The 27321-nt window shown below is 43.7% G+C and overlaps 2 protein-coding genes across 6 annotated transcripts; one reads left to right on the forward strand and one right to left on the reverse strand.

Annotated features, from left to right (window-relative positions):
• Positions 1-2984: 2984 nt before the first annotated feature.
• On the reverse strand, positions 2985-17263 carry LOC107498549 (WD repeat and coiled coil containing). Of its 2 annotated transcripts, XM_016121790.2 has the most exons (5): positions 17085-17261; positions 16080-16757; positions 9547-11407; positions 7557-7674; positions 2985-6203 (listed from the first exon to the last, which is right to left on the reverse strand). In XM_016121790.2, exons 3-5 carry the CDS (start codon positions 11386-11388, stop codon positions 6070-6072), a joined length of 2094 nt encoding a protein of 697 aa, XP_015977276.2. In that variant the 5' UTR covers positions 11389-11407; positions 16080-16757; positions 17085-17261; the 3' UTR covers positions 2985-6069. The 2 variants fall into 2 exon arrangements, with proteins under 2 accessions (XP_015977276.2, XP_015977279.2); XM_016121793.2 differs by lacking the exon at positions 2985-6203 and having other exon boundaries at positions 7568-7674; positions 9427-11407; positions 16080-17263.
• A 394-nt stretch (positions 17264-17657) lies between these two features.
• Positions 17658-27193, forward strand: FKBP1B (FKBP prolyl isomerase 1B). 4 transcript variants are annotated; one of them, XM_036224509.1, is made up of 6 exons: positions 18053-18171; positions 18433-18634; positions 21029-21157; positions 21327-21374; positions 25233-25345; positions 26435-27193. In XM_036224509.1, the coding sequence occupies exons 5-6, from the start codon at positions 25235-25237 to the stop codon at positions 26561-26563; spliced, it is 240 nt and encodes a 79-aa protein (XP_036080402.1). In that variant the 5' UTR covers positions 18053-18171; positions 18433-18634; positions 21029-21157; positions 21327-21374; positions 25233-25234; the 3' UTR covers positions 26564-27193. The 4 variants fall into 4 exon arrangements, with proteins under 4 accessions (XP_015977255.1, XP_015977256.1, XP_036080402.1 ...); XM_036224510.1 differs by lacking the exon at positions 21029-21157; XM_016121769.2 differs by lacking the exons at positions 18053-18171; positions 18433-18634; positions 21029-21157 and adding an exon at positions 17658-17823.
• Positions 27194-27321: the final 128 nt, after the last annotated feature.

Raw genomic sequence — 27321 nt, forward strand, 5'->3', positions numbered from 1 at the left:
TCGTTTGCCCACTGAGCCTACCCACTTGTCCACGCCCCTCCTCTGACACCCGCCCTCAGAGTCTGTCCTCCTGTTTCAGAGGAAAGTCTCTCTCCTTGCCACCGAGGCCAACTCCTGGGCCGACCAGTGGCCGAGATAATCTTCCCTCGCTCCTTCCCTCTCCACCACCTTTTCCACTTCCACTTAAATTCTGGAGACGATGCTTTTCACTTGCCCAAGACCCTGAGCCCCACCTTTGCACCCCATCAGCGTAGTCCCTATGATGGGCTTCAGGCCGCTGCTGAGCCATCACCTCCGCGGAGGGGCCTGCCTCGCTTCCCTGATGGCCCCGTGGTCCCTCCCCGACCCCCGCACTCTCTCGGCTCTGCCTGCTTTGCTTATAGTTAGCACTCACCTCCCTCCATGTACAATTATGTTTACCAACGGCTTGTTTATTGCATGACACCCTCATTAAAATGTGAATTTCACGAGGACACGGACTTTAACTGCTATACCCTCGGTGCCCAGAAGTGAATGTTCTGTATGAGTTGTTTGCTACATAGACAAGTGGCTGTTCGGATTGCCTTCATCCTGAAACATGAAGCAGCCTTTTCCTGTTCCCTTCAGCACGGTCCCCTTATCCCAACCTGTCCCGCCCTCACCCGGGACACCTGGCCTCCGCCTCCCCAGTGAGGAGACGGCCCGGCACGGGGACGCCAGCACTGGCACAAGGGAGACAGGAGTCTGGATGTCGCCTTCGTCTTTTACACGTGTGACTCGTAGCCTTAGTCAACGAAGCTGAGCCTCTGTTTCTTTTCTGGACACAGAGGCTATGCCATTACCTCCGCCGCGGGATGGCTGTAAGGAGTCAGTGAGGTGATACCGGCCGAGGAAGCCCTCAGCGACGGCCGGCCACCGATGCTGACCACTCCTTTCGAAACCTCTCCCAGTCCTCCCCTTCGCCCGTGACCACCCACTTTGTCTTTTCCTGTGTTGCGTTCTCCTTCGCTGCCCTGCGGCGGCGGCGTCTCCCCAGGGCCGTGCTCGCATTCACCGTCACCACCTGTGCACCGTTCGATTTCCAGCCCTGAGCTCCCTGCTGACCATCGGATCCCCAGGGCTCAATACCAGCGCCCAGCTGAGAGTTCTTCAGACAGTTCAAACATCATGTGTCCTGAGTGGAACTCATCACCTTCTCCCCGCACTTGTTCTGCCACCTGCATTTCTGGTAAATTATGTCAGCATCTATCCAGTCATCAAAATAAAAAACGTGGTGTCTTCTTAGATTCCTCTCCCCCCATTCACTACCCCACCTCGTCTCCATATACACCGAGTACGTATGAGCGTGGACTACGCAACAGAAAGAAAGGGTTGCAGCTCGTGGGTTATTATCGAATGGCAGAAGTTATCTGAAATTGGACAGCAAGTTTAATGCCAGCTATGGATGGGTGTGGCTCATAACACACTGGGTGAACTGACGTGGCTGCCTGCTAGATATTTGAGACGTGTATATGTTTGTATATTCCTGTTTCAGCTGGGTACAGTTTTCTGTGTTTGCCTTGTGTTTCTTAAGAACAAAACCAGTGTGTAAGCAACAGGAAATTCATGTTTCCTAATATAGCAACTGTGTTGGAATAAACTTGTGTTTTCAAAACAAGCATTATAACAGAACTGAGGTAGATGTGTGTGGGTGTAAATATATAAAAATCCTACATGGTCCCATAAATATTAATGGAGTAAAATAAATATTTTAAAACAATTCCCACAAAGAAAACACGAGATCCAAATGATTTTACAAATTCTGTCAAACTTTCAATCAAGGATCATTCTTATCTTTTACAAATTATTCCAGAAAATAGAAAAAGAAATACTCTGCAACTTATTATAACAGGTCGGAATAACCTTGTTACTTAAACCAGACAAGCAAAGTAAAAAAGAAATTTACAGGCTAATCTTATTTATAAATAGAAAAGCAAGAATCCTAAATACGATATTAGCAAACAGAGTCTGGTAATGTCTAAAAAATAAATACATCATGAACATATTGGGTTTATTCTAATAATGCAAGATTTAATATTAGAAAAATCTATCAAGTGAGATTTATCACATTAACAGATTAAAGGAGGAAAAAAGTATAATCGATACAGAAAAAATCCTTTAATAAAGGATTTTTAAACCTGAGAAAGGACATCTACTAAAAACCTGTAGCAAACATCATTCTTAATGGTGAAATAGTCCCTTTAAAGTCAGGAATAAGGCAAAGATACCCACTAGGACTGCTTCTATTCAATACTGTATCAGGGGATCTAGCCAGTGCTGTAAGATAATAATATAAGAATTACAAAGAAGAAACAAAATCATCATTATTTCTAAGTGATCTTATTGCCTACATAGAAAACCCAAAAGAATCTACAGATAAATTATTAGAAGAGAGTATAACAAGGTAGTTGGATATAAAATGAACAAAAAACAAATTGTACTTTTACAGGTCAGCGATTTTTAAAAGAGATCATTAGTAGTAGCAAAAAGTATAAAGTACCTAGGGATAAATGAACAAGATGTGGAAACACTTCTGCTTCTGGTCATGTTAAGTTGTCGGGACTAGATCTAGACCCTTGATTAAAACGATAAGAAAAGTCGGACAGAATATATGAAACGACAGTTTCGAAGACACTAGACATCAGGCAACAAAGGAGTACTCTCTGAAAGATGGGAAACAAATGGGAAGATTCTTAAGACTGCCCTGGCTTACTGCCTTGAGAATTTCCAGATGACAGTGAAGAGAACCATTGAGAGCCCAGAGGACTCCCTGAGTTGAGAGGATAAGTGTGGGGAGACCAACATGGCTGGAGTCTGCAGGACAGGATACTGAGGAGGAGTGAGCTACATAGGGAGAAAACTTGGGAGATCCAGAGATGGTGCCCCTTAACTACTCAACAAAATGTTGGTTAACGAAATAGATGTGAAAGACAAAAAAAGTTTTTTCGAAGATTGACAAATGTGACTTCAATAAAATTAACAATATTTATTCAACACAACACACCATAAACAGACAAGTCCCAAACTAGGTGAAGATATATCAACCACATATATTAATAATGTCTAGAATATAGAATATATAAAGAATTCTTACAACTCAACAAGAAAGAGACAACCTAACAGGTATTTGGCCAAAAGACAGGAACAGGCAATTGGCAAAAGAAAAAACTCAGAATGGCCGATTAACACGTGAAAGATGCTCGATTTGGTCCAGAAGTAAATATCAGGATATCAATGCGAAACCATTTAGAACTGTTAAGAGTGTCATAAATCAAGGGGCCTTGGGCAGGCATAGCAATAGGAGCCCTGATGTGCTGCAGTTGAGAGTGATGACTGACATAATCAGCTTAGAAAACAGTTTGAATTTACACACACCCTGCCTTCCAGCACTTCCATTTCTAGGTAAAAGACCCCGGAGAGACTTTTTGAACACTTGTGTCAGGAGATACTTAACGAGAATATTCAAAGAAATATTGTTTATAATTACAAAACAAAACAAAACAAAACAAAGCAAACAAAAAACAGGGAACGATCCAAATGTACGTGGCAGGAAAATGGATAAATTGCAGTAACTCAAAGCAGTGAAAGTCACAGAACATACACATTACAAATATGAATCTTAGAAACAGTACTGAGTGAAAAAAAGCACATTGCAGAAAACTATATACGATACCATTGTATAAAGCTCAAAAACAAGGGAAAATAAATATTATGTTGTTTAGGTTGATGTGCACATGTGGTTGTGATGAAATTCCTTTTTAGAAAGAAAGAAAAAGAATGAAAAAAGGATGACAACAACCAAGAGATGAATTACCTCTGGGGTGGAGTTAGCTCTAGGGAGAAGGATCCAGGAGGGACACAGGGACTCTGAATGGTTTCTAGTAACGTTCTGGTTCTTAAATTAAGTGGTAGGTGGTTTGTTTTATTATAAAGCCTTTCTATACTTTATGTCTATTATATGTATCAAATAATACCCAAATTTTAGAAAAATTTGGGCAAAAAATGGGATTTGTAAATAACATCTTTCCTTATGCAAAATATTCTCAATATAACATTAAACAATAATTTAAAGGCTCTAGCTCTTCTCTCCCTATCTTCAAAGCCAGCAAATACTGGGTTATCTTCCATCTGCTATTATATGACTATAACAGCATGGGCCAAGGAAACATCTTTTTTACACAGTTGTCATAGTATCAGATTTGTTGTAAAGAACTAAATAATATATATTCTGGACTATCCACTAGAAGAAGAAACACAGAGACAACATACACATACACAAAATCAAGAACATTTCTGTACACCAGTAAAAATCGCAAAGAAAATATTATTAAAACATCCACATTAGAAACAAAATAGCCACGTCGACCGTGAGAGATTTTACTGAAGACTCATTCACAGGATTCTGACCAGCAAAATGGTGATTGTTATACACACCTTGAGGCAGCCACACTGACCTTACTGTGGGGTCTCCCAGCCCCCCTCTTTAGGCTTCAGTTGTGTGCTTTCATCCCCCCCAGACGCTTCCTTTGCAAGTACAGCCAGGCCCCAGACTGTCCTCAGCCACCGCTCTCAGGCAACTGATTACAGACAAGTAGCCTCCACTTCCATTATCCGGGCAGCGCTCTAATGCATTTGCACCACAAAATGGGCCCTCGCCTCTTCCCTATCGCAGCTCCATCTCCACAAATGGTAACAGACGGGAGTTCCCAAGGGTACAAAACATTTCTTTCCAGATAATTTTAAAGGAAAGAGAGAGAAAAAAATACCTATGTGCTAATGGAGCTTGGATGGCTGAAATACTTTATCTGCAGATGTGTTCTGACCGGCCACACACACTGATCGATTTGTTATGCTGCAGTAATTGAAATTTATAATTGTGTTTGAGGGCAGTGAGAAGCACTGCGTCTCTCTGAAGCTGGAATCGGGGATCTTTCCATTATACTAAGCTGGCACTTTAGCCCAAAATTATAATAACTGGTACTTTTTAGAAGTACCAGAGAGTCGGTGAAATTTCTAACTTTCTGAGAAACACTTTCTCTCACAGACTCTATGCTGGTCTCTAAGACCTGAATGGAGGGAAAAGCAAAATACCAAAATTAAAGAGAGAATTTAACTTAAAGATTACAAGAGGAAAAATAAGATATTTTTATAATCTCAAAACAAACGACAACAACAAAAAAGCTTTTCAGGGAGAAAATCTGGAGGGGCGACAGCAAGAAGTCCCACCTCAAGACTTCACCTGTGCAGGGCACTGTACTAGTAGCATCAGCAGATGCTCAAGTGGGGTCTACAGGGGCCAAAGCACTTGGAATTTCATTAGAAATTTGCCCAGGGCCACGTTTTAGGAGTATCTGAACCTCTGTTAGCCAGAATTTTCTAAAGAAGCAAGAGGGTTAGGTTTAAATTCTAGGAGGTCCAGCCAACATTAGGACTATTTCCTGTTGTGGAAGGGTGGAGTAGGGTGGGGGGTTAGGGAGGAGGCAGAAGTCATTCATCTTTTTGTGTTCCTTTGAGCTCTGTGGATTCCTGCTGGTTTAGGGTTAAAAGAATATTTTGGAGTGTAGGTTCACCGGCACTCTTCCTCATCTTTAAGCCAAGAGAAAGATCTACATACGTTGCTGAGGTACCTTTATAAGTGTTTCTAAGACAGCTTTGAGCAAGGGACAAAAGGCCTCAGAGGAACCATAAAACACAATCCATATGCCACTGCAGTATTGTTTTGTTGAGGAAATTCTGCCCTTAGACAAAACCACATAGTCATGAACACACAATCACTCTGAACCATCCAGCCAAGACCCGGCTCTGCTACAGCCTGGGGGAGAAATGGCCAAGCTAGCCTGGCAAGTGCTTCACCTCTGTGCCACAGAGTGAATCTCAGCTGGGGAGAGTCCACAGTAGAAAACAGATCTCGTTTGTAACAGCCTTGTCTGAAAAGCTACACAGCAAATACTCTACAAAACAGAATCAGGCCATACTGCCTAAGTGGTTAGAACAAGCGGCACCTAACTTTGGGCAGTAAGGACTTGAAAGACTTAGAGACAAGGAACAGAATCAAGACTCTGTGACAGGGTCTCTGAAGATATTTGACCTGGGGCTGCCATCTCTTATGATTATTTCCTGTGTGGCTGTGAAAGTTAATGGGATGAAGCCTTCACTATCAGCAGAGAGCAGGATCCAGCGCGAGTCTGCAAAGTAAAATAAACACACAGGCAATTTAGGATATCTCACCTTATTCTATAGAATAAAAATAACAAATATGATTTTTTTTTTTTTTGAGGGGAAGAATATAGTAGTTGATAACATTAAACCTATCACAAGACTTGGCAGAGCATGGGGAGATGGAACAACTGAGTGTTGCATAGGGTCTGGTTATATGGCAGGAAAGGGATGCTGATGACTTAGGCGTAGCTACGGGACATGCATTTTCACTCATGCTAGGCATTTATTACTCAGTGGTATGTTATGTGAGCTTGTGGCTGCCCACATGTGTTAGGGGTTGTGTGTGGAGTGACCCCACCTTATCCATATGCTGTTAAACGGTTTCTTCAGAAAATACGCGAAGTTGGGAATAGCTACTCTTATGGAGGAAACTTTATTCTTTAAATCCTGTCCAACCTCTAAACACACTAGGAGGCTGTGACTAGAGCTAGACTACAATGGCCCGGACAATCCTGAGTGGTTTATTCCAGCGTACCCAAGGGCCCCTAGCATAACACAGGCCTGGACCTTCTCTGGTTCTTTCAAGTCTACTGCGTATTACCTTTCGACCCTGTAATTTCACTTCTGAAAGTCTATACTTTCCGAAAACAACATATAACATGCAGAGAGGTTCTCATTACTGTTATTTATAATTGTGAAGAACTGGGACCCACCCAAATGCAAAAGAAAATGTGGCAAAATAAAATATGGTCTATCTCAGAATGGAACATTTTCACTCCACCAGGAGTAACGATAATTACGAAGTCATGTCATCAATGTGTGCGTCAAAACAGAAAAATGCCAATGTTACAATGTCAAGGGGAAAAATGAAACCCAATTTTATGTTCAGTGACGTGGCTACTGTGACAAAGTGACAGCAAGAAAACAAGCATCTGATGGAACATGCGTGGCTCGGGCCCTTGCCATCGAGGTGTCCATGTTGGCTGCCCGTGAAAACAATTTCTTTAAGAAATACTGTGCAATGCTGCTACGATCTTCATGTTTTAGTATAACAGGTAGATGTAAGGTTTTTATGTCATTTCTGTGTAGTTGTCACATGTGGCTTTGTAACTCTTTTCTTGTTTTTCATGTGAATTTAGGTTTCCCAGCTAGGCTGTAAGTTCCTTAAGGGCGGAACACATATTTTCTGTGTATTTGGTGTCTATTACAGGTGTATGACATACTTGGGTATACAGTACGCAGTTAGTTATTAATACTTTTAGCTATCTGGTGAATCACTGAATGGTTGGTACATGTCGTTTTCATTACCAGTGAAAGTTACAAAACAGATGGTGGAGGGAAGAGGTGTTGGAGAGCGTTAATGTCTGAATTTTACCTACCATGCAGCATTTCAATGAGAGAGAGGCCAAAGGTCTGCTGAACTGTACCAAGCCTTAGTTTGCCATTGCAGAGAAGCATGTCTCTTTTCTCAACAACAGAACCTACAAAATAAGGTTTCTTCGAATATAAAAAATAAAAGTTGTTAAACCAATGCAGAAGCAATGGAGTTAACATTTCTTACTATAAATTGTAAAGATTTTTATTAGTAAGTTATGTGTCTAACTTCTTAAAGTTATCACTACTCATTTTCTGACTGCTGAGAAACCTAGAGATGTTAAATGTTTATAAACGTGTTTTTATTAGCTTTGGTATGTGATATAATTAAGATTTTTAATGTGGTTATGAAATCAATTTGAAAAAATTTTTAATCAGTGATTTAACTAATTTTTAGCTGGTCTGTGATTTAAATGATTTTGGGGAGAATTGGGGGAATCTGAATAAGAACTAGGTGTTAGATGATATTAAGTAATTATTGTTAATGTTATCAAATGTGATAATGGTAGTGAACACTAAAATACCTCCTTGACCATTATTTAAATAGTAATTTGCATATTATTGATTACCTATTTGAATACCAACTTTCTGCAAATGTCTTTTAAGAAGAAGATCTATTAGGTCTGTAGTACTCAAGTTAGTGTGGTATTAAAGTTCTAGGTAAAGAGATTAGCATTATAGTAGTTACAGTATGGAGAATCCAGAATTAGATTCCAGTATAGATAAGTTTATATATGATAAATGTGGTAGATCAAGTTAGGTGAGATAAAAGTAAATTTTTAATAATGATGCTAGCACAACTGGTTTTCTAATTCTCAGAAAGCAGAAGAGGCCCAGACACAAAAATTTAAATATTAAAAATGTAAATGTAAAAACCCGAACAATAAAATGTGAGGAAATATATACTATTACATGCATATTAATTTCTACACTAAAGAAAAATCTCTTATAAGTTGATAACCCAATAGGAAAAAAATAAGCACTAGGCAATTCATTCATTCGCCCCAAAACATGAAGACATATGCACTCATATTCAGTAAAGGAAAAAAAATAATAAAAATGAAATACCACTTCACATCAGATTCATGAGGATGTGAGGAAAAGGACAACCTCATAGGTTGCTGGTGAGCATGTGAAGATGTGCTGTTACGCAAAAATCTTTGAAAGGCAATCTGGCGACTCTATTAAAAGTAGAAACATATATTCGAATTGCACTTCCATTCTGGGAACCAACCCAACAGAAACAAAACTATATATACAAATGGATATATACAGAATACTACTGCAGCACTATGTGGAGTGGCTAAGAACTGAAAACTAAGTGAATGGCCACCAAGAAGGAACCGTCTGAATAAACAGCACACTCAGCAGTAAGTAAAGAGTGTACCATATGACCTTATTTTTGTAAAACAATAACAAAACGCCCACCCCCTATAATGTCTGGATATACAAAGATCTGTGTAAGATTAAATGACTATGAAATAAACTATGGAAAGATCCACATTAAGGCGCTGGTCCAAGGGAGAAAAGCAGGACCACGTTCAACAGGGAAGGAAAGAGTTCGCGATAAAAACAGATATGATACAATCCCATTCACGTAATACTATGTATTTGCATATGCATGCATAAATAGATACAATTAAAAATTTTAAAGTAAATATAACCATTTTTATAAATGGAAGAGGGTCTGTACTGCATAAAGAAACATTTTCACAATAGCACAATTAAAACAATTTTTTTCTAAATATAAATTGCCAGAATAAGTGCACTCATTTACGTTTTCACATCACGCGCATGGTGCAATCAGCGTACACTGGTATGTGTGTCCACGTGGTTGGCAGCAGGCAACCGATCTGGGGAGGTAAAACAACTTGCCTGTAACACAACATGCCCACTTCCATCAGAACGCCATCTTCCTCATCAATGTTGCTGGCAGTACCCACTGGCTGCAGGAGCTTTTAGGTACAGTGGGCAGCTCCTCAAAGGAGAAATTACCTGGTAAGTGATGTGGACATAAGGCAGATCCTGAGAGAGTGGATACACTGGAGAGGATTTCTTTCCATTATATAGGAAGTCTGTGAGTTTAGAAAGACATCGCTGGACTTCAGTCAGGTTCCTAGATAAAACCTCTAGTTCCTTAGATAGCTGGTAAGTTTCCTTTTCCCTTTCTAAGTTGTTTCTTTGGAGGAAATTAGGAGATCCCGGGGTGCTGGTGAAGTCTGGGCTGCTGGTGAAGTCTGGGCTGCTGCTGGGTGTGGGCAGCGTTACTGACTGGTTAGCAGGCGCGGCATCTTGAGTTTCCAGGGCTATGGGGCAATGACGGACACTGGATGGAGGGCTTTTGATTTCTTTAATAAGGGCACTTCCAGGCCTTCCACTTCGACCACTGCTATTAGCTGTTAACAAGAGCCCTCTGTTTGGGTGACAAATATCTGGGGAAAGACTTTCAATTAGCTTTTCTCTCTCTGCTTTCTTTAACAGGGTACTGAAAGTAGAGTAGCCACTCTGGTTTTCACTCAATGTTACTGGAAATTCCTCTTCCAACATTATTTCTCTAACGATCAAGCGAATGACATACTCATCAGACTTTGAAGAAGGAAGAAATGTGGAATCAGTGGATTTTTGTTTTCCTACCAAAATTAATAATAATCTATCTGTCAAGAAACATAAGCCTTTTGGTCTTTCGCTACTCTCTAAGTGAATTTTCTGGATGTTTGGCATAAATGATGGAATGACAGAATAGATAAAAATTACATTACAAGTATTGGAAGCCACTGCCACGACCTGTGCTTTAAGATTAAACGCTATTAGATCAGGAACCAGAATGCCTGGAATGGTGACTTTTCTGGTCTGAGTAACCTCTTTCTCGAAGGTCACAAGGACCAAATGTGAAGAATCCAGACCAGTTCGAGTCAAGCAGTCCTTTTTTCTTAGACAAAAAAGAGCACTGCCCTCAGAAGCAGATCTACTGAAATGTATATGAGTTAGATCCAGGGGACCTGAAAAGGGAGAAACTGAGGCTTCGGGATTTGTTTCATGAGGGGTTACCTCTTTCTCCACAGAGGGTACTTTGTCAGTAACCGGTGAAGTATACAGAGAAGTGTCTTCAATCCTAGGTGGAACAATCGGTGTTTCGGAAGCATTTAAGCCACAGATCTTATCTAGTGGAAGTTCAGTGGCTATGGCGACCTGTGAGTCCATAGTGGCTCCGATGGAGCGCACGCAGCTGTCCACTTCAAATACCGAGCAGAAGGAGCACCTATGAAGAGTCTTCTGAGCACCGTCCCAAATATAAGAATGCAGGCTGCTGCCCACTGCCACCACCAGCCTCTGGCCGTCCCGGGTCCAACACGCACAGTGAATAAGGCCGTGGGTGTTGCTGTCCGCTCTCACCCGGGAACTGTCACAGTGAACGTCATGGAAAATGCAGACATCCCGTGCAGTGAGCACAGTCAGGACAGCACTTTTTGGGTGCCACACGCAGCCTTGGGGAAGGACAGGGGAGGATTCTCTAATCTCGCAGGTCGGAGACATCAACCATTTGCTGGTCTCTGTAGTACTGGGACACAGCTGCCACACAGTGACATGCTGCTTGTGCTGGACAGCGAGCAGGGCGGGCACGTCAGCTGTACCAGGTGGGGCCCAGGATACCGCATATACGTGTTTGAAATGTCCGATGACCTTTGAGTCCCCAAACGTGGCCTCTCCACTCTGAAGCTGAATGTCAGTCAGGACTACCTGATTCCCATTGGTCCAGGCAAGGCCGTGAATGGGGTGTATTGCTTGGTACAATGCATTCAGCCCAGTCCTGAGAAGTTTTCCTTTTCCCAGCTCCATCCTCTAAGATAAAGGTTATCTGAAATAATTAAGAAGGAAAGCTATACGTGGAGAAGAATATAATCGGGGCAAATCCAGAATGTAGGACAACTGGCTTATGCCTTTCAAAGGTCAGTACTCTATGAGAGGTGACAAGGGCAGGAGGAATATGGCAGATTAAAAGAGACTACCATAATAAGTACACGCAATGTATAAACTCTGCATCTGAATTGAGGAAATAAAATTTTCTACAAAAAAATATTTTTACTTTTACTTTGTAAAAAAATTTTACATTTATTTTTTTGTGGTGACGTTGGTTAACAAGATCCAGTAAGTTTCAGCTGTACAAAAAATATTTTTAGAACTGGGGAAACTGGAATATGAAATGGATATTAGGGGATATTATTGTTAATAATCTTAAGTGTGGCCATAGTATTGTGGTTATGTAGGGAAGTGTCCTTATTGCTAAAATGTGCATGTTGAGGTATTTGGGATAGTGTCCTGATGCCTAAAACTTGCTTTCAAAATGTTTTAGCAAACAAACAAACAACAAAATTTTATATTGAGGTTGAGGTTACGTCAGTTATTCATGGTACTTTCAATTTTTGAGCTGGAAAAGTGTCAAATTAAAAAGCCGAGAAGTTTCCTTCGCCATCTAATTTCTAGTCTCCTTTCACTGCCAATTCAATGAATATCTGATATTCACGTCCCTGACTTTATTAGCAGTTATTTCCTCAACTCCCTTCAAAATGGTCTTTACCTCAATACTGAAATGACTCAAAAGTCGCTATTGCTATTTCTACTTCATCATATTCAAATAGCACTTAATTTTTAGAATAGTTTCATATTCCCTACTGCATTTGCTCTTTGCAATAATCCTTCACAATAATGTAAAGTAGGTTAGGCAAGTATTATCTTCATTTGTTTCATTTTTTCCCCCAAACAATTATATTACTCAAGTACATGCTTGATTCAATGACATTCAAACAAACCAAGAAGCATCTAAAGTAAAGCAAAATGTTTCTTCCTACCCTATGCCAAGCCCTCTTTACCACCAACACCATCCCATCCCCCAAATCTCAAGTCCTTGACAAAAGTACTGTTAACAATTTAGTGTGTAGCCTTTGAAACTGTTAAAGAAACGTACGAACAAACATAAAGGATTTTATGTATGCTAAGTTTTTTCTTCTAAACAAAAAATGGGGTATAAGTCAGAGTTCCTGGGCATCAACAACAGAAACAACTGTGACTAATTAAAGCATAAAAAGGTGGCTCAAGAACCAGACTCAGAAAACACGTAGGAACCCAGTGAGGCTAGGCATAATAAGTCTCTTCTGCCTCTCTCCAGAGACATCAGCAGCTGAGAACCTAACTTCACTGCCCCTTCACCTGATGGCAACTGCTTAAGACTCACAAAGGGGGGAAGCCTCTCACTGGCTGAGCTCAGCTCACATAGCCTTTGCTCTAGCAGCCAGGAGGTGCAGAGGGAGGGTTTTCTACAGAGGCTTCTGTAATAGGGGATGGGCTCTGCCTTCCACAACTCACACAATGGGAGATTCTCGCCAAATTACGAAGCGGTTTTCCAAAATATGACCAATTACTACTGGGATCATAGGTCACATAACATTCACTAATTTATTTTAAATCTTGGGCACCTAAGTCAGTAATATAGATCCACCTCAATCTTTGAAGTAGCTGTATTAGTAGCAGCAAGACACCCTAGTATGTATATACTGTAATGTTTTCAATGATTCTCCTATAGGTGGGAATTCAGCTTATTTCCAATTTTTATCCAGATGTGGATGGAGCCAAAAAGTTTAGTATTCAGTTCTAATTACTTTTCTCTTTTCCTTCCTTCCAAAGTCAGCTACTCTCGGGCTTTCAATTATCACCTACGTTTCTTATTCCCAGATCTGCATCTCTTCTCCTGGTTTCTCTGCTGAGCTGTATGCTATTCAAGTATGTTTTAGACTTTACATTATGGCTGATATTAGTCCTACCCACATTCACACATTCACTTCAAACTTAACATACCTCTTTGCTACCTTTGTCCTTGCTTTTAGAATCTTTACCACCAAAGAATGGCTTGTTATAGTTCTACACATGTCAGATTAAATGGTTCTGCAGTGGTTTACTAAATGGAGAAATAAGTCCCCTGTCATTATTAATGAAGAAAACTGCCATCCCTAACCCACTGGTCTTACATAAGATATGTTTTCCCTCACTTATGCACTTCTAAAAGACTTTTATTGATAAATAATGCATGGTACATTTTACTGGATAGAGAAAATTCCTAATGGACCAATTATATCAAAGACAATTTTTATACGTTTTAAGCCACACAAGTCAGTTTAATGTCATTAAGGGGGTGTATATGACCAGGGGTAGGACAGGGTAAGGATTTGTGAATAATGGGAAAACAAACGTAATAAGGTTACTGAAGTTTTTAGAATAATTAATTTTAATGTTTTCCACCTTTAGTTACAAGAAGAAATCTGGGATATTTTTCTCAAAAACCTAATGATAATTTTAAAAATCTGCTCTAACCCTTTTTGCTCCATTGGTGGTCCAGGTCCTGACGACCTCTCCTCTTTTAGTAGGGTCAGTCAAGGACAAGTCCTATTGATCCTAGTCTCTTCTGTCCCACTGAGCCTTAATACTACATGGTTGAACAGAATTATCTTTGGGGAAAAAAAAAAAATCACAGTCAGCCATTTTGTTCTTCTGCTCAAATACCTTTGGATGCATCTCCAGTCTACATATACAAAGAAGTGCTTTCGAAATGTCTTAGCAAGGCATTTAAAGCCTTCTATGATCTAATATTGATATACCTTTCCGACTTTATCTCCCCGATCATAAAGGGACTGCTGAGAAATTTGGAGGAATCAGCACACAATCATGTGACAGTGTGCAAGATAAACCTAAGAAAGAGAAGTGACAAGTTCAATAAGGGGCCGTGAAATAGTTTGAATGTTTCAATGAGAAAGTGAGCCAGGTTTGTAGATAGAGAAGGAGTACCTGACTCAAGATATATTTCTAAAGCAGATGTAATAAATATCGGTAGGATATAAATGGTGAGGAAGAATTAACACCCAAAGTTTTTGCTTAGGAAATTGTTAAACCATTTATGATAGAGAAGGGAGAACATGCTTTAAAGGTAAGAAGGATGTGTTGTGTGTGATAAACTTAGTAACAGATGTGCTTCATTTAAGATGTCTATAGGGTACCACGGTACCTTAGGTAGTCAGAGGTTAAGAATTTGGAAGTTACTTATATGTGGTATCTAAGGAACAAAAAGAACAAACTAATCAAAAACAGACTCACAAATAGAGTGGATAATTTGGTGACAGACAGAAGGGAGGCTGGGAGAATAGGGTAAAGGGTTAAAGAAGTACAAATTAGTAGTCGATAGTTGGGCACCGGGAGCATGGAAGAGGGAATGTAGTTAGCATTAATATGATAGCTAAGTGGGGAGCCAGGAGAAGGAGAGAGCAATTGGAGGGATCGTTTTATGAACATTATAGATGTCTAACTAATGTATTGTTTACTTGAAGCTAATTTAAATAAATAAACTTATTTAAAAAAAAAATAATTTAGACGTTAAAGCCATTGCAGAGGACAGCCTCGCTGTGAAAGATCAGAGCGCCAAGAGGGAAAAGGCTGAAATAACCTTTGGGAGGTCTCCAATTATTGTGTATCTTTTAAAATATTTATGTTTTGCCTATAGCTTACTGTATCCTTGTTCATCTTTCAACCCTCGGACTACAAGATAGCTGAAATCAGGAGCCGTGGGTGTTTCAGAGAGAGAAAAGCAGACGCAATTAGTTCAGGGGAGAGGTGATCAGAACCAGGACCTCTTGCTTAATCTGTGGCCATTTAATTCTTCTGTTTTTAATCCTCTTTAAAGGTAACTCATGGTGAGGATCAAGGGGCTTAGGTGAACTGGAGTGCTTCAGCAGGTTTACACAGGAGTACATAACCTCCGCCTGGTTTTCCTGTTTATGTGTTTCCACTATGAAATAATTTCAAGTTATTTATACTTACTTTTTAAAAAGTAACACACAAGAAAGGTAAAAGGGTAAAAAAAAAAAAAAAAACCCACAAAGAAAATTATGACTATATGTCTCCAGACTTTCTTCTGTGGAGTTTTGGTTAAACTTTTTCAATTATACCGTACAATTTCCTATCACAACTTTTTCACTTAACATCATATATTAGCATTTCCCATGTTATTTAAAAGTTTTGTAAATTATTTTTAAAGGCCATTTAATATTCACGCAGTGAAGTTGCAAGTAATTTTTCCTCTCTATTGAGACATCTAGTTGTAGACAACTTTATCCTATTATAAAAAACGCTGTGATAAAGGTCTTCACACATAAAGCATTTTCATTTTGGATAGCTTCCTCAGGATGTACTCCCAGAAGCGTCACTCACGAGTCACAGGAAATGTATTCACTCATTTAAAGCCACCCTGGCTCGTCCGCTTCCGCGGACCCTCGCACGCGGACCTCCCACTAGCCCCCCACCCCCATACTCCTGCGCCCATGGGTGTCTTTCATCCTCCCCCCCAAGTGTGGGTTCCTCCACCTCCCTCCCCGCCCACCCACAGACCGCCTACACCCGCCAGGCAGGGCAGCAGTGGAGACAAAATATCTTTAGTCTCACTGCCCCACAAAAATCCTGCCTCCCCAGGGCCATCCCACCTCACCTACCAGGAATCCCGAGTCCGGCGCGGCTAACGGAAGCATCGACTCCAAGGCCTCTGATAGGTGAGCGGCGGTCGGGAAAGCTCGGCAGCGCTCCGTGCTTATTGGCTTTTCCATGTGTCACGTCAGGAGAGGGTCCTTCCCACTGGCCAGTAAGTTCGGGCTTTGTCGCACAAATCTCTGGGAGTTGTAGTTTCCATGAAACTCCACCCACCGTAAACCGGCTTCAGTTTCTCCATTAAGAGGATTAGCGCCGTCCCCTACTTCTCACCAGTTTAGTCTAAGAAGGAGCTCGGGAGCCCTACCGTCAACACGGGTTCTTAACTTTTATTTGAGGGGGAGGAGGAGTCGGGGATGGGAAGGAGTCGAGGACCTCTTTAAAATGTAATAAAAATCCCCCAGAAAAAAATTCTTATCTATACATTGGACTGAAGCCACTCCATTGACCTGTGCCAGTTACACACCCTTGTTCTACACGAACCCCAAAAGTGCCTGCCTAAAGGCTGGTGCATCACTAGGCTTCTTTAGATCAAGTTACACTCCTGGGAACTCTGGGCCGCACCGTGGAGCAGCCTCTGTTGAATTTCAGATCCTGACTCTTAGTACAGTTGATCATCTTTCTTGAACAACACAGCCAATCCTCCATCAGCGATGCTGATAACCCGAAATCTCCGACCCGACCGCCTGGAAGGGTGGAGGGTAGAGAAGTGGGGAAGAACATCTTTAAGGCCTGCTCTGGACACCTGTGCTCAGACTTTTCTCTCCACGCCTATCTTGCCCCGCCACTTGTTAAAATCATTACCTTCACATAATTTTTGGAACAACGCAGGGGAGAATTAGAACAAAAAATTAAGAAATTCAAAGCCCCATTCATTCTTCAAGCAAATGTTACTTCCTCCAAAAAATCTTTACAGATTCCTAGATCTCTCTGGGGTGGGCGAACTCAAGGTAGAACACATTCATTCACCCACAGCACGAATCACTGCACGCAGTAACCGTCTCCCTACCTACCACACAGATTTAGTTCCTCGAGGGCAGCGATTCTGTCTTAATTCAATTGGCATCCCCAGGGCGCAGTTCTTTGCCTTGAAAAGTGGGAACCCATCTCTGCGTGGGGCAGAGCTACATGGGATGGTGAACGAGGTGGAGAAAGGTCAGCTGTGACCCTTTCCTCCCTCCCACATCACCCCCACTCCGCGCCCTACCCCCAACTTGCTGCTGCAGATCGGGGCAGCCCAGCTAGGGCAGGTGGCTCTCTGGTGCTTCCATAGCGTTCTGAACCCCATGAGCGTGAGCGCAACTAATTTAAGAGTTGGTTTAGTTGCCGGCCTTCCACCTAGTCTGTGCGACCGGGTGGATTACCCAGAGCAAAGCATGTGTTGAACGGATGGCCGAACAGCTGGATAGATGGATGGATAGGTGAGCAGCCTGCATGCGCCTCAGCATTCTCCCCAGTCAGCGGGTCAGTCGGCGTCAGGGTGCCTCCTCCAGGGCCCCGCCCCGGCCGACCCCACCTTTCCGCGCCGCTCCGCCCCGCCGTCCCCTTCCCCGTGGCCCCTCCCCGCGCAGGTCCTGACTCCCGCCGCACCTCCTCCGGCTCTGCAGTGGCGGCGGGGAGGCGGCGAGTCGGGGCGCCTGCCGGGCCGGGGCCAGAGCCGAGCCGGGGTCGCGGCAGCAGCGGGGACCCTCGGAGGCGGGGCCGGTGGGACTGCGATGGGCGTGGAGATCGAGACCATCTCCCCGGGAGACGGTACCAGGCGGTGGAGCGGGGGAAGGAGGAGGGGTCCCAGTGGGGAGCTGGGCGGACGGGGGTCTGGTTTAGGGGTGGCGCGGAGGGTGCGCGAAGCGGGGGCGGGCCTAGGATGGGGGCGGCGGGAGGGGAGACCACCGACCGGGCTGGGAGACGACCCTCCGCGGTCCCCTCCGCGCCGACTCTCCTAGGGAACGAAGGCGGCGGCCGGGAGGAGGGGGTCTGCTGCCCGCCACCGCCCCGGGGGCCGCGGGCTGCCTCTGCCGCGGCTGGAACCGCTCGCTCAGTTATCCGCTACTGATGATTTCCCAGGGCCAGGTTTTAGCTCCGCTTTTCCTGCTCTGCTGGGTGAGCTCTAGAAACAGGGGAAAGGACATGCTTTGGGGTCTCTCCTGCTCGGGGCAACCCCCTTCTAAAGCGCGCCCCCCACCTCACCCCCCACCCCCCATCGGGCCTGCGGTCGGGCGGCCCCCTGCGGGCTGAGCTGGAGACGCTGGAGGGACCGAGCCGGTCTGGGGAGGGAGCGGCGCTCCCCGCCTCTGCATCTCGCTTTATCCTCCCCGCCCCACTCCTCCTCACCCGCCTCCCGCCCGCTCCCGTGGTCTTCAGTCTCGTCTGCAGACCCGTGGCCTTCAAACTTAAGCCTCCAGCCCAGACCTCCGACCTGAGTTCCCCGTCGACCATTTATCCAGCTGCTGCTCAACCTCTCCCTGCCCACCGATACTTCAAAGTCGGCAAGTCCGAAACAGAACTCGCGCTCCTCTGTGTTCCCTGCTCCCAGCCTCCGGGACTGACGCCGCTCTTTTCACAGGTGTCACCCTTGTATGATTGGGTCCGGATGTGCAAGGAGTAGCCACCTCTTTATTTCTTAAACAAAACAGTTCAGACTGGAGCCCCCATTTCTGCATGATAGAACAGGCAAACTTCATGTCAGACATTACTGAGACACCCCAACCTCCGAAAATTAGAGGCCCTCTTGCTTCTAGGCCACTCCTTATTGAAAGGCAGTGGTCCCTTGGATCACACACCGCCCTGCGCCCCTCCCCGTCCCCCCCCCCCCCCGTACAGTTTCTTTGCCTTCCCTGGCAACCGTGGTGCTGGGTCCCAGGAAGCACATCCTTGAGGACTTGTCGCCCCCCGCCCCCCAGGACACTGCCATAGAGCTCTGTGGTGGTGGTGGTGGCGGCGGTGGGTGGGTGAGGGCTGGTACTGGAGATCTCTTTTCCCTTTCCCTTGCTCGAAGAAGACTGTAGAGTGTTCTCTCCTATCCTCCCTTGCTGGCAGCGGGACAAGCAGCATTTTCTCTTGAGGATTAGATTTTTCGGGAAAGTCTGGAGGAGCTCTGTCTGGCCTTCTGCTTTCAGCCCTGTCTAAATCCTTGAGTCAAGGAAGCACAGAAGGGCCAGGCAACTGTGCTGTAACCCAGGAGAGGAATGCACGAATTAATATTTCAACACGTATGCTGCCGTGCTGGGGAACGCCTGTCTTGGTTGAGCCCTGTCAAGCCCTCCTGCTGAATATCTCTAAGTTCCATCACTGCCTTAGTTCAGGCCACCATCTTGTCACCTGGATTTCTGCACAGCCTCTAAACTGGTCTCCCCACCTCCAGTCTCACCTCCCTGCTTCCTTCTGGCCTCCCCACATCGCCCTCATTCACATCCTACACCACAGCCTGAGGACTCTTTAAAATGCCTTTTGACCATGCCCCTCCTTGGGCATAAAATACTTGAATGAATCTCTCATCTTCTTCTCCAGGTATACGGTGATATAACCAATTCCTTCCACACTAGAGCCTTATCTCTTACTACCAGTCCCTCCTCCCACTACCAACTTTTTCTCCAGCTTTAGCAAGCTGTCTGCAAGTTGTTAAACACACCAGTCACTCAGCAAATATTTATTGAACATGTACTGTGTGCTGGGCTCTGGGGTTACAGCAGTGAACCAGACAGGGCTCCCCGTATGCTTGACTCTAGGCCTTTGAACATGTTGCTCACTGTTTCCAGATTATCTCCCTTTACTTCCTGTTTCAAACTACTCATCTTTTAAGACCTCAGTTCAACTATTATCTCCTCTCCGATGCTTTCCCTGACACCCACAGCCGGTTAGCTGTTCCCTCCTCCAGTTATCACAGAGTTCTCTAAGTGTCGGCTCAGTTGTTAGGCCTCCCAAGGCGTTGTTATCCAGCCCCATACCTTTAAACTCCACCCAAATTTATACCTCCAGTGCAGACTCTCCATCTGCCTACTTGCAATATAAACTCAGATGTCTAATAGGCATCTCAAGATCGCCACCCACTTAAATCTGTTCCTCCCCAGTCTGCCCCATCTCGGGAATTTGCTCCACCATCCAGCCAGCCACCCATACTGTGCTTGACCTATCCTTATCCCTCCTCCTGGACCCCACATCCACTCCATTAGCATACCCTGTCGGCTCTGCTTCCGAAATATATCTCCAATCTCATTTGCTCTCTTCTCTGCTGCCACCACGTTAATTCAAACCATCATTGATTTCCTGTCTGGATTACTGCAACAGGCGCCTGACCATCCATCCGACACACAGCAGCCAGAGCAATCTTATAAAATCTTAATTCAGAATATCTCATTCTCGCTTAAAACCTTCTAGTGGCTTCCTACTGCACTTAGAATTAAATCCGGCTACGCAAGACCTGAGGAGGTCCAGCTCTTTTCTGTCTCCATCTCCCTCCCCCTTTTCCAGTCACCTGGCCCCTTTCCTTGCTATCAGTCCACTTGTTCTTTCCTGCCTCATTTTTTGTACACTCGCTGCTCCCTTTTCCTTCAGTGCTTTCCCCCTCATTTTGCTCATTCTTCAAGTCTCAGCTCAGATGAGAAGACATTCTGGACTCTCCTTTCTAAAATGGCCTGTCCCACTGTATCTCTCTTTAATTCGTCTTTATAGAGAACTTATCATAATCTATAATTATCTTGTTTATTTGAGGGTTGTCTCCCTCCATTAGAATGTAAAGTCCAAAACAGGAGGGATCTTGCCTGTGTGGTTCACTGCTTTGTCCCCTGAAATCAGGTAGACCCGAAACTCTCACATAATGGGTAGTCAGTAAATATTTGTGAGTAATTATGTTTACTCATCCTTGATCACAGTTATCACCCTGCATTAGAATCTATTATTTATGTGTCTGTTTCGCTAACTTCATCCAAAGTTCATATATTGCTTTGTGTTTCTGGCACAGTAGGCTGTCAGTGAATGTTTGTGAAATGGATGAAGGGAAGTAAAAGGAGACCTCAAAGAAAGAAAGAGAACCAGGAGAGAGTGGAGTCAAGGAACCCAAAGGAATAAAGTTCAAATCAAGGCCAGAGAGGTGAAGTGACTAATCTGGCTCACACGAGGCACAGAGCCGGAACTAGAGCCTGCCTCCCTGCTATGGAAGGGAATGTGGGCCAGAGGTCATGGTCACAATCTCATCTGAATATCCCAGGCGACTTTTTGTAATACCCTATTCATTCATCTGCCCTCATGTCTCCTTGCAGGAAGGACATTCCCCAAGAAGGGCCAGACGTGTGTGGTGCACTACACAGGTAGGCCTCCCTTCGCCCTCATCGGTTCTGCCCCTGCCAAGGCAGACCTCTCTTCTGACACTCCTCTCCAGAGATGTCTGCTGCCCTGGATCAGGCCCAGAGTTCAAGGCAGCCAAGTCTTCCTCTAACCAGCTGTGCCCTCACTTCTCCCAGCCAAGCCTAGTGGGAGTGAGAAAGGGGGCTTGCAAGGCTAACTCCTCCCCACTTATACTAGAGACCTCTGTGGTGTCAGCCTCCAATTGAGCCAAACCCCTCCATCCCTCTTCCCTCCGTTGGGGACAGGGTGGAGCCCGGGCCCTCCTGCGTCTGTCTGATATTTGGAAATCCCTTCTTACAGCTCTGAGAGCCCTGAACCTCTCTGCAGACTCCCTTTTCATCCTACAGTATTATCGAAGAGGAGGGCGGCTTCCTCAGAACTTCCTTTCTTTTTTCAGGAATAGACTGTTTAATTCGGCCTACTGTTATTGAGCACCTACTGTGTGCAAGATGCCGTGCTGGACACTGGGGGCACAAAGATGAAATGGGAGGATTTCTACCTTTTGGGGGGCTGTGGGGACTTGGGGTCATCCAGAGACTCTGGTGCATTGTTTGTGTATGGGGGGATGGGTAACAGCAGTGTTTGGCTCGGTGCTTGGGAGCTGGAGGAGGACCCCGCATCTCTGCTGACCCCTCTTGGATGATCTGTATTGGAAGGCCAGGTGGGCTGAGGAACATTCTAGATGGAGTATCTGAAGACTGCTGGCAGGAAGATCACGAGCAAATGTTTGTTCTAATGGGGGAGGACGAATGCTCTGCCTTGTGACTTGCTTCCCAATGTGGCAAACCTGGTGACAGCCACTTAGCAGACAGCAAGGCCAGTTTAATTCCTAGGACATATTGAGATGGGGCCATTTTTAGCAGTTCTCCAGGCCAGTGTGAAGTGCCAGGTTAATTCTAGGCAGACAGTGTGGGTATTTCTCAACTGCTGTGTTGCTGGTCGCTGACGTCAGTGGGCTGGAGCTGTGTTTTATCTCCCGGTGATGTGGCCTAATTATCATGAGTCTTCTGGGGCCTCTGACCTGTGTAATTGATTTATCTGTTCTACATGTTGCAGACGATCTGTACTTATCAAGTTACCGAGACCCCGACATCCTTTTGCAAAGACTTTTCACAATACATACGAAGAGGAGGCAACATGCATTAAACACTAACGTCAGCCACGAGTGGCTCTGTCTCATCAAACACAGCAGGAGGCTGTGTGGGACTTTTTGGTAAACTTTCTAAATTAAATATAAATACAGACGTATGGCTCCATGAAATTTTTCAAAGTGATCACTTAAGTAACCACCACCCAGATCAACACATACATTTCCAGCCCCCGGAGAAGTTTCCCTCCCGCCTCCTCCCAGTCACTGCCCCTCCCTAAAGGTAACCAGTGTTCTGACTTGCGGCTCCATGAGGCTCCATGAATTGGTTTTGCCGATTTTTGAAGATTATGTAAATGGAATTACAGAGTAGATACTCTTTTGTGTTTGGCTTACTTCACTCAATATTATGTCTGTGAGACTTATCCAGGATGGGTTGTTTTTTATTCCTGGACCATTCATTGTATGAATATACTACAATTAATATACCACAGTTTATCCTTTCTATAGCTGATGACCATCTGGATCGTTTATAGTTTGGGGTTATTGTGAACAGTGTTGCTTCGAACAGTCTTGTATGTCTTTTGGTGCACAGCTATACACATTTTGGCTGGATTATACACGAAAGTGAAATTGCTAGGGCACAGGGTTTTTCATGTGCTTATAGGCCATTTGGATACTCTCTTTAGTCTGCTCAAATTCTGTTCATTAAAAAGAAAAAATTAGGTTGTCTGTCTTTTTGATTTATAGAAATTCTTTCTGTATTCTGGATATGAGCCTTTTGTTGGCTGTATCTATCTCAAACATCTCCCATGCTATGGTTTACCTTTTTCACTTTTCTGTTGGCGTATTTTGAACAGAAGGTCTTAATTTTCATTAAGTTCTACATATCAGTCTTTTCCTTTACAGTTAGTACTTTTTATGTTGAGTTCAGAAATTTTTGTCTATCCCTAGGCCACGAAGATATTCTTCTATTTATTATATCGTAGAAGCTTTATTATTTTATCTGTCATATTCAGGTCTGTGATTCATCTGGAATTGATTTTTGTATGTGGGTGATGTAGGGGGTCAATGTTCATTTTTCTCCATATGGATTTACAGTTGACCTAGCAACATTAATCAAAAAATTATCCTTTATCCTTTGCAATGCAGTGGCACCTTTGTCAAATCAAGTACCATACATATATATACATACGGGTGTTTCTGGACTGCATGGTTTTGGCTGAACATGTGGCAGAAGATAACTGTGTGTGAGCTGAAGTAGATTAAGTCATATGAAACCTGAAGAAATTGGGGAATGAGAAAGTCAGTCTTTAAATGGAGTGTGTGCATGTGTGTGCATAGTCATGTATGTAGTTGTCCAAATATGTGTCTATGTGAATGTATGTAGATTAGTGTATCTAAATATTTTCTTAGCATCTGTTTGGCCAGCAGGGTTTTTCTTCTGAGTCCGTGTGCTTAAGTGCATGTGAGCAAGCATGAGTATCTCTGTATATCTGAATAACTTAGCAATCTGTGTGTATCCGTGAGTTTGTATCTGATCTCCCTAGTATCCATCTGTGTAACCATAGGGTTTTCTCCTTAGCCTGATTTAGTACCCAGGGTAAGAGCCCAAGTTATTCTACCCATAAAGTAGGTGATAAGACTGTCCCTTGTGTACATTTAAGTTGTAGGAGCTAGGATAAAGAATCACAGATGCTTAGACAGACACTAAGCTGGCCCAGACCTCCCATGTTAAACATGACAAATCTATGAGAAAGGAAGTGATTTACTTAACTTCACACTATGAAGTTAGAATCTAGTTTTTGGACTTACAGGACAGTTTTTCTTCGGACCCCCATTGCCTTTTGTTGTGATCCAGGGGCTACAGGAAGAAGTTTCAGAACAGCATCATTTAAAGAAAATCTGATCTTTGAGTCAGTCACCAATAAGAAAATAGAAAAGCAGCTTTTAGGCAACTGCTAAGACAGCTTCTAGGGTATTCTGGGTTCACACAGCCCTTGTATGGGGTCTGGAGGCCACTACTTACTGGCTGGGTCACCTTACACTGTTCACTATGACCTTTGGGTTTTGCATGGTGGGGGAGCCTTGAAAAAACCAGGTGAGGACTCAGCCAAGGAGGAAATGCTTGGGAAAACATCTTCAAGATGAAGAAGTGACCTCAAAATAGTTGTAAAGTGCAGAGGTATTTGAGGAAGGTATGACCTGAACAGGACATGGGGGAAGAGGAAGGGAGGGCAGAACAGAGGGTTATTGAGTAGGCAACAGCCAGATCTTGAAGTACCTGTTTGCCATGTAGGCATTTGGATTTTGCCATGGGGAGCTATTGAAGTATTTTAAGCAAGGGAGTAATATGGTGAGGTATGTGTTTAAAAAAATCATTCTGGGTACAGTGTGGAAAATAGAATGGAGGAATAAGAGTGGAGCAAAAAGACCATTTAGAGAGTGTTCCTGTACACCAGTGAGACATGATGGTGACTTGGTGAGGTCCTGGGGTGGTGGTAATAGAAATGGAGAAAACGGGTGATTCCAAAGATATGTAGGACTTGGTGATAGGCTGCATGTGGGGTAAGACAGTAGGAAGAATCCAGGTTTATCGTTCGGGCAACAGAACTGATGGGGAAGATTGGAAGAGGATTGTGCATAACAGGAAATCCACTTTAGACATTTTGAACTTGAATTAGGAGTTGACTCATGACCACAGCTCTTTTCCCCTTTATTCTTGCTTTCATAGGAATGCTCCAAAATGGGAAGAAATTCGATTCATCCAGAGACAGAAACAAACCTTTCAAGTTCAGAATTGGCAAACAGGAAGTCATCAAGGGTTTTGAAGAGGGCGCAGCCCAGGTAGGATGAGGATCCTCTTGAGGGCGGGGAGGGGGGAGATTTGAGGAGTCAGGTGTCTGGGCTCAGCACTCTGCTCTCCAGCTGATCACAGACCGTTACTGTTTCGAACTGTTTCGATGCTACTGCCAGGGCATGGCAAGGCCATCTAGTTTCAGTTCTGGCTTTGTGTCCCTACCCCTTTTGTTGCCACCCTGACTCCTTTGTGTCCCTGGGAGTTCTCATCCCAAGCACATCCCCCCAAGATTGCTCAGCATTCGCTAGGGAGGCCTGTGAGCTACCAGCTGTCTGGGACTGAGGAAGAAGAGTTGGAGTAGGGTAGGCCAAGGTGTTTTTTTTTTTTTTTTTTTAACTTAAAAAACAATTTCAGACTTGCAAAAATATTGCAGAAATAGTAGCATTCCCATATGCTCTTTACCCAGCTTCCCCAAATGTTAACATTTTATATAATCATAGTACAATGATCAAAACCAGGACATTAACATTGATACAATACTATTAACCAATCCATTCCAATTTTTGAGTCAGTTATTCAAAACGTAAAAATTGATTTTTAAAAATCTCACCAGTTGTCTAATGCCATGCCAGTTCCTGATGACTGCTGTAATGAGTCCGGTTCAAGCACTCCATGAAGTCATATGATGCATCATTTAGAATGGTTCTCTTGGCCCTCTCCACCTTGTTGTGGCCTCTAATCTCTAAACCTAATGAATTGCTTCTGTACCCTACCTGAGTGTGCACATCCATGTGTTCTTTATACACTCTCTTTAGGCGTCTTTGGAAGAGGGTGAAAAATAATCATGAACAAATAGAAGTGTTGGGCATTACACTAATGGCCAGCAATGTTTCTTGGATGAATGAATTTGACACTTTGTGGAAGTTATTGTCCTACAGTCAAGTTTCTGCTATTCTGAGGCAGAATCTGCATGTGTTACAACCCTTAGCTCAACTTCAGTGTGTCACACATGAAATCATCTCAGATCTTGTTACCATGAGGATGGTTTGGGAAAATGCCATAGTTATCTTACTTTTTTCTTTTAAATCAAGCTGGGTCCTCTTTCTCCTCTCCCCATCTGCCCCCATCCCTGCTAGATGAGCTTGGGGCAGAGGGCGAAGCTGACCTGCACCCCCGATGTGGCGTATGGAGCCACGGGCCACCCCGGTGTCATCCCTCCCAATGCCACCCTCATCTTTGACGTGGAGCTGCTCAACTTAGAGTGAAGGCAGGAAGGAACTCGAGGTGGCTGGAGATGGCTGCTGCTCACCCTCCTAGCCTGCTCTGCCACTGGGACGGCTCCTTCTACTTGGGGCTCTTGATCAGTGTGCTACTCTCACTGCCCTGCGACACTGTCCATTCTCTCTGCCCGAGTTGCCCTGTATGCGTTCGTCATTGTTCACGTGCATCTTTGCTTGAGGAAACTTTGGTTGCAGCTCACAATGTTTCAGGTCGTGCATTTTGCGTGATGCATGTAGTAGCCATTCCCGATCACAGAACACAGATTTCTTGTTCGCACAATCTACACTGCCTTACCTTCAATTAAGCCAGACACACAAGGTGCTCAGACATGAAATGTACACGATGTACTGATGTACACAGAGGGACTTGAGCCAGTTACCTTTGCTGTCACTTTCTCTCTTAGAAATTCTGTTGGCTGCTGAATTATAAAAATGTCCTCTTTAAAAATGACATGTAAAATAAAGGCTCTGTGCTCGATAAATTTCTGTCCATCATTATTGTAGGTAGGAATCACTTTAAGGACATGAGCCATTGCTCTTGGGAGGAAGAATGGAAAGGAGCCTTCCAAGCAGCCAGGAGAGTGATAATAAATATAATAGCTATGATTTATTGTACATTGCTGGGCCTCATCTATTTATTTTTAAATAAAATTACCACTGATCCTCTAAGCAGCCCTATGAGGTAGGTATTACTTGTCACTCATATCGCAGGCTCAGAATTCTCCTGAGTAACTAAAGGAATA

The sequence above is a fragment of the Rousettus aegyptiacus genome, unplaced genomic scaffold (genome assembly GCF_014176215.1).
Source record: "Rousettus aegyptiacus isolate mRouAeg1 unplaced genomic scaffold, mRouAeg1.p scaffold_m13_p_7, whole genome shotgun sequence".
NCBI lineage: Eukaryota > Metazoa > Chordata > Mammalia > Chiroptera > Pteropodidae > Rousettus > Rousettus aegyptiacus.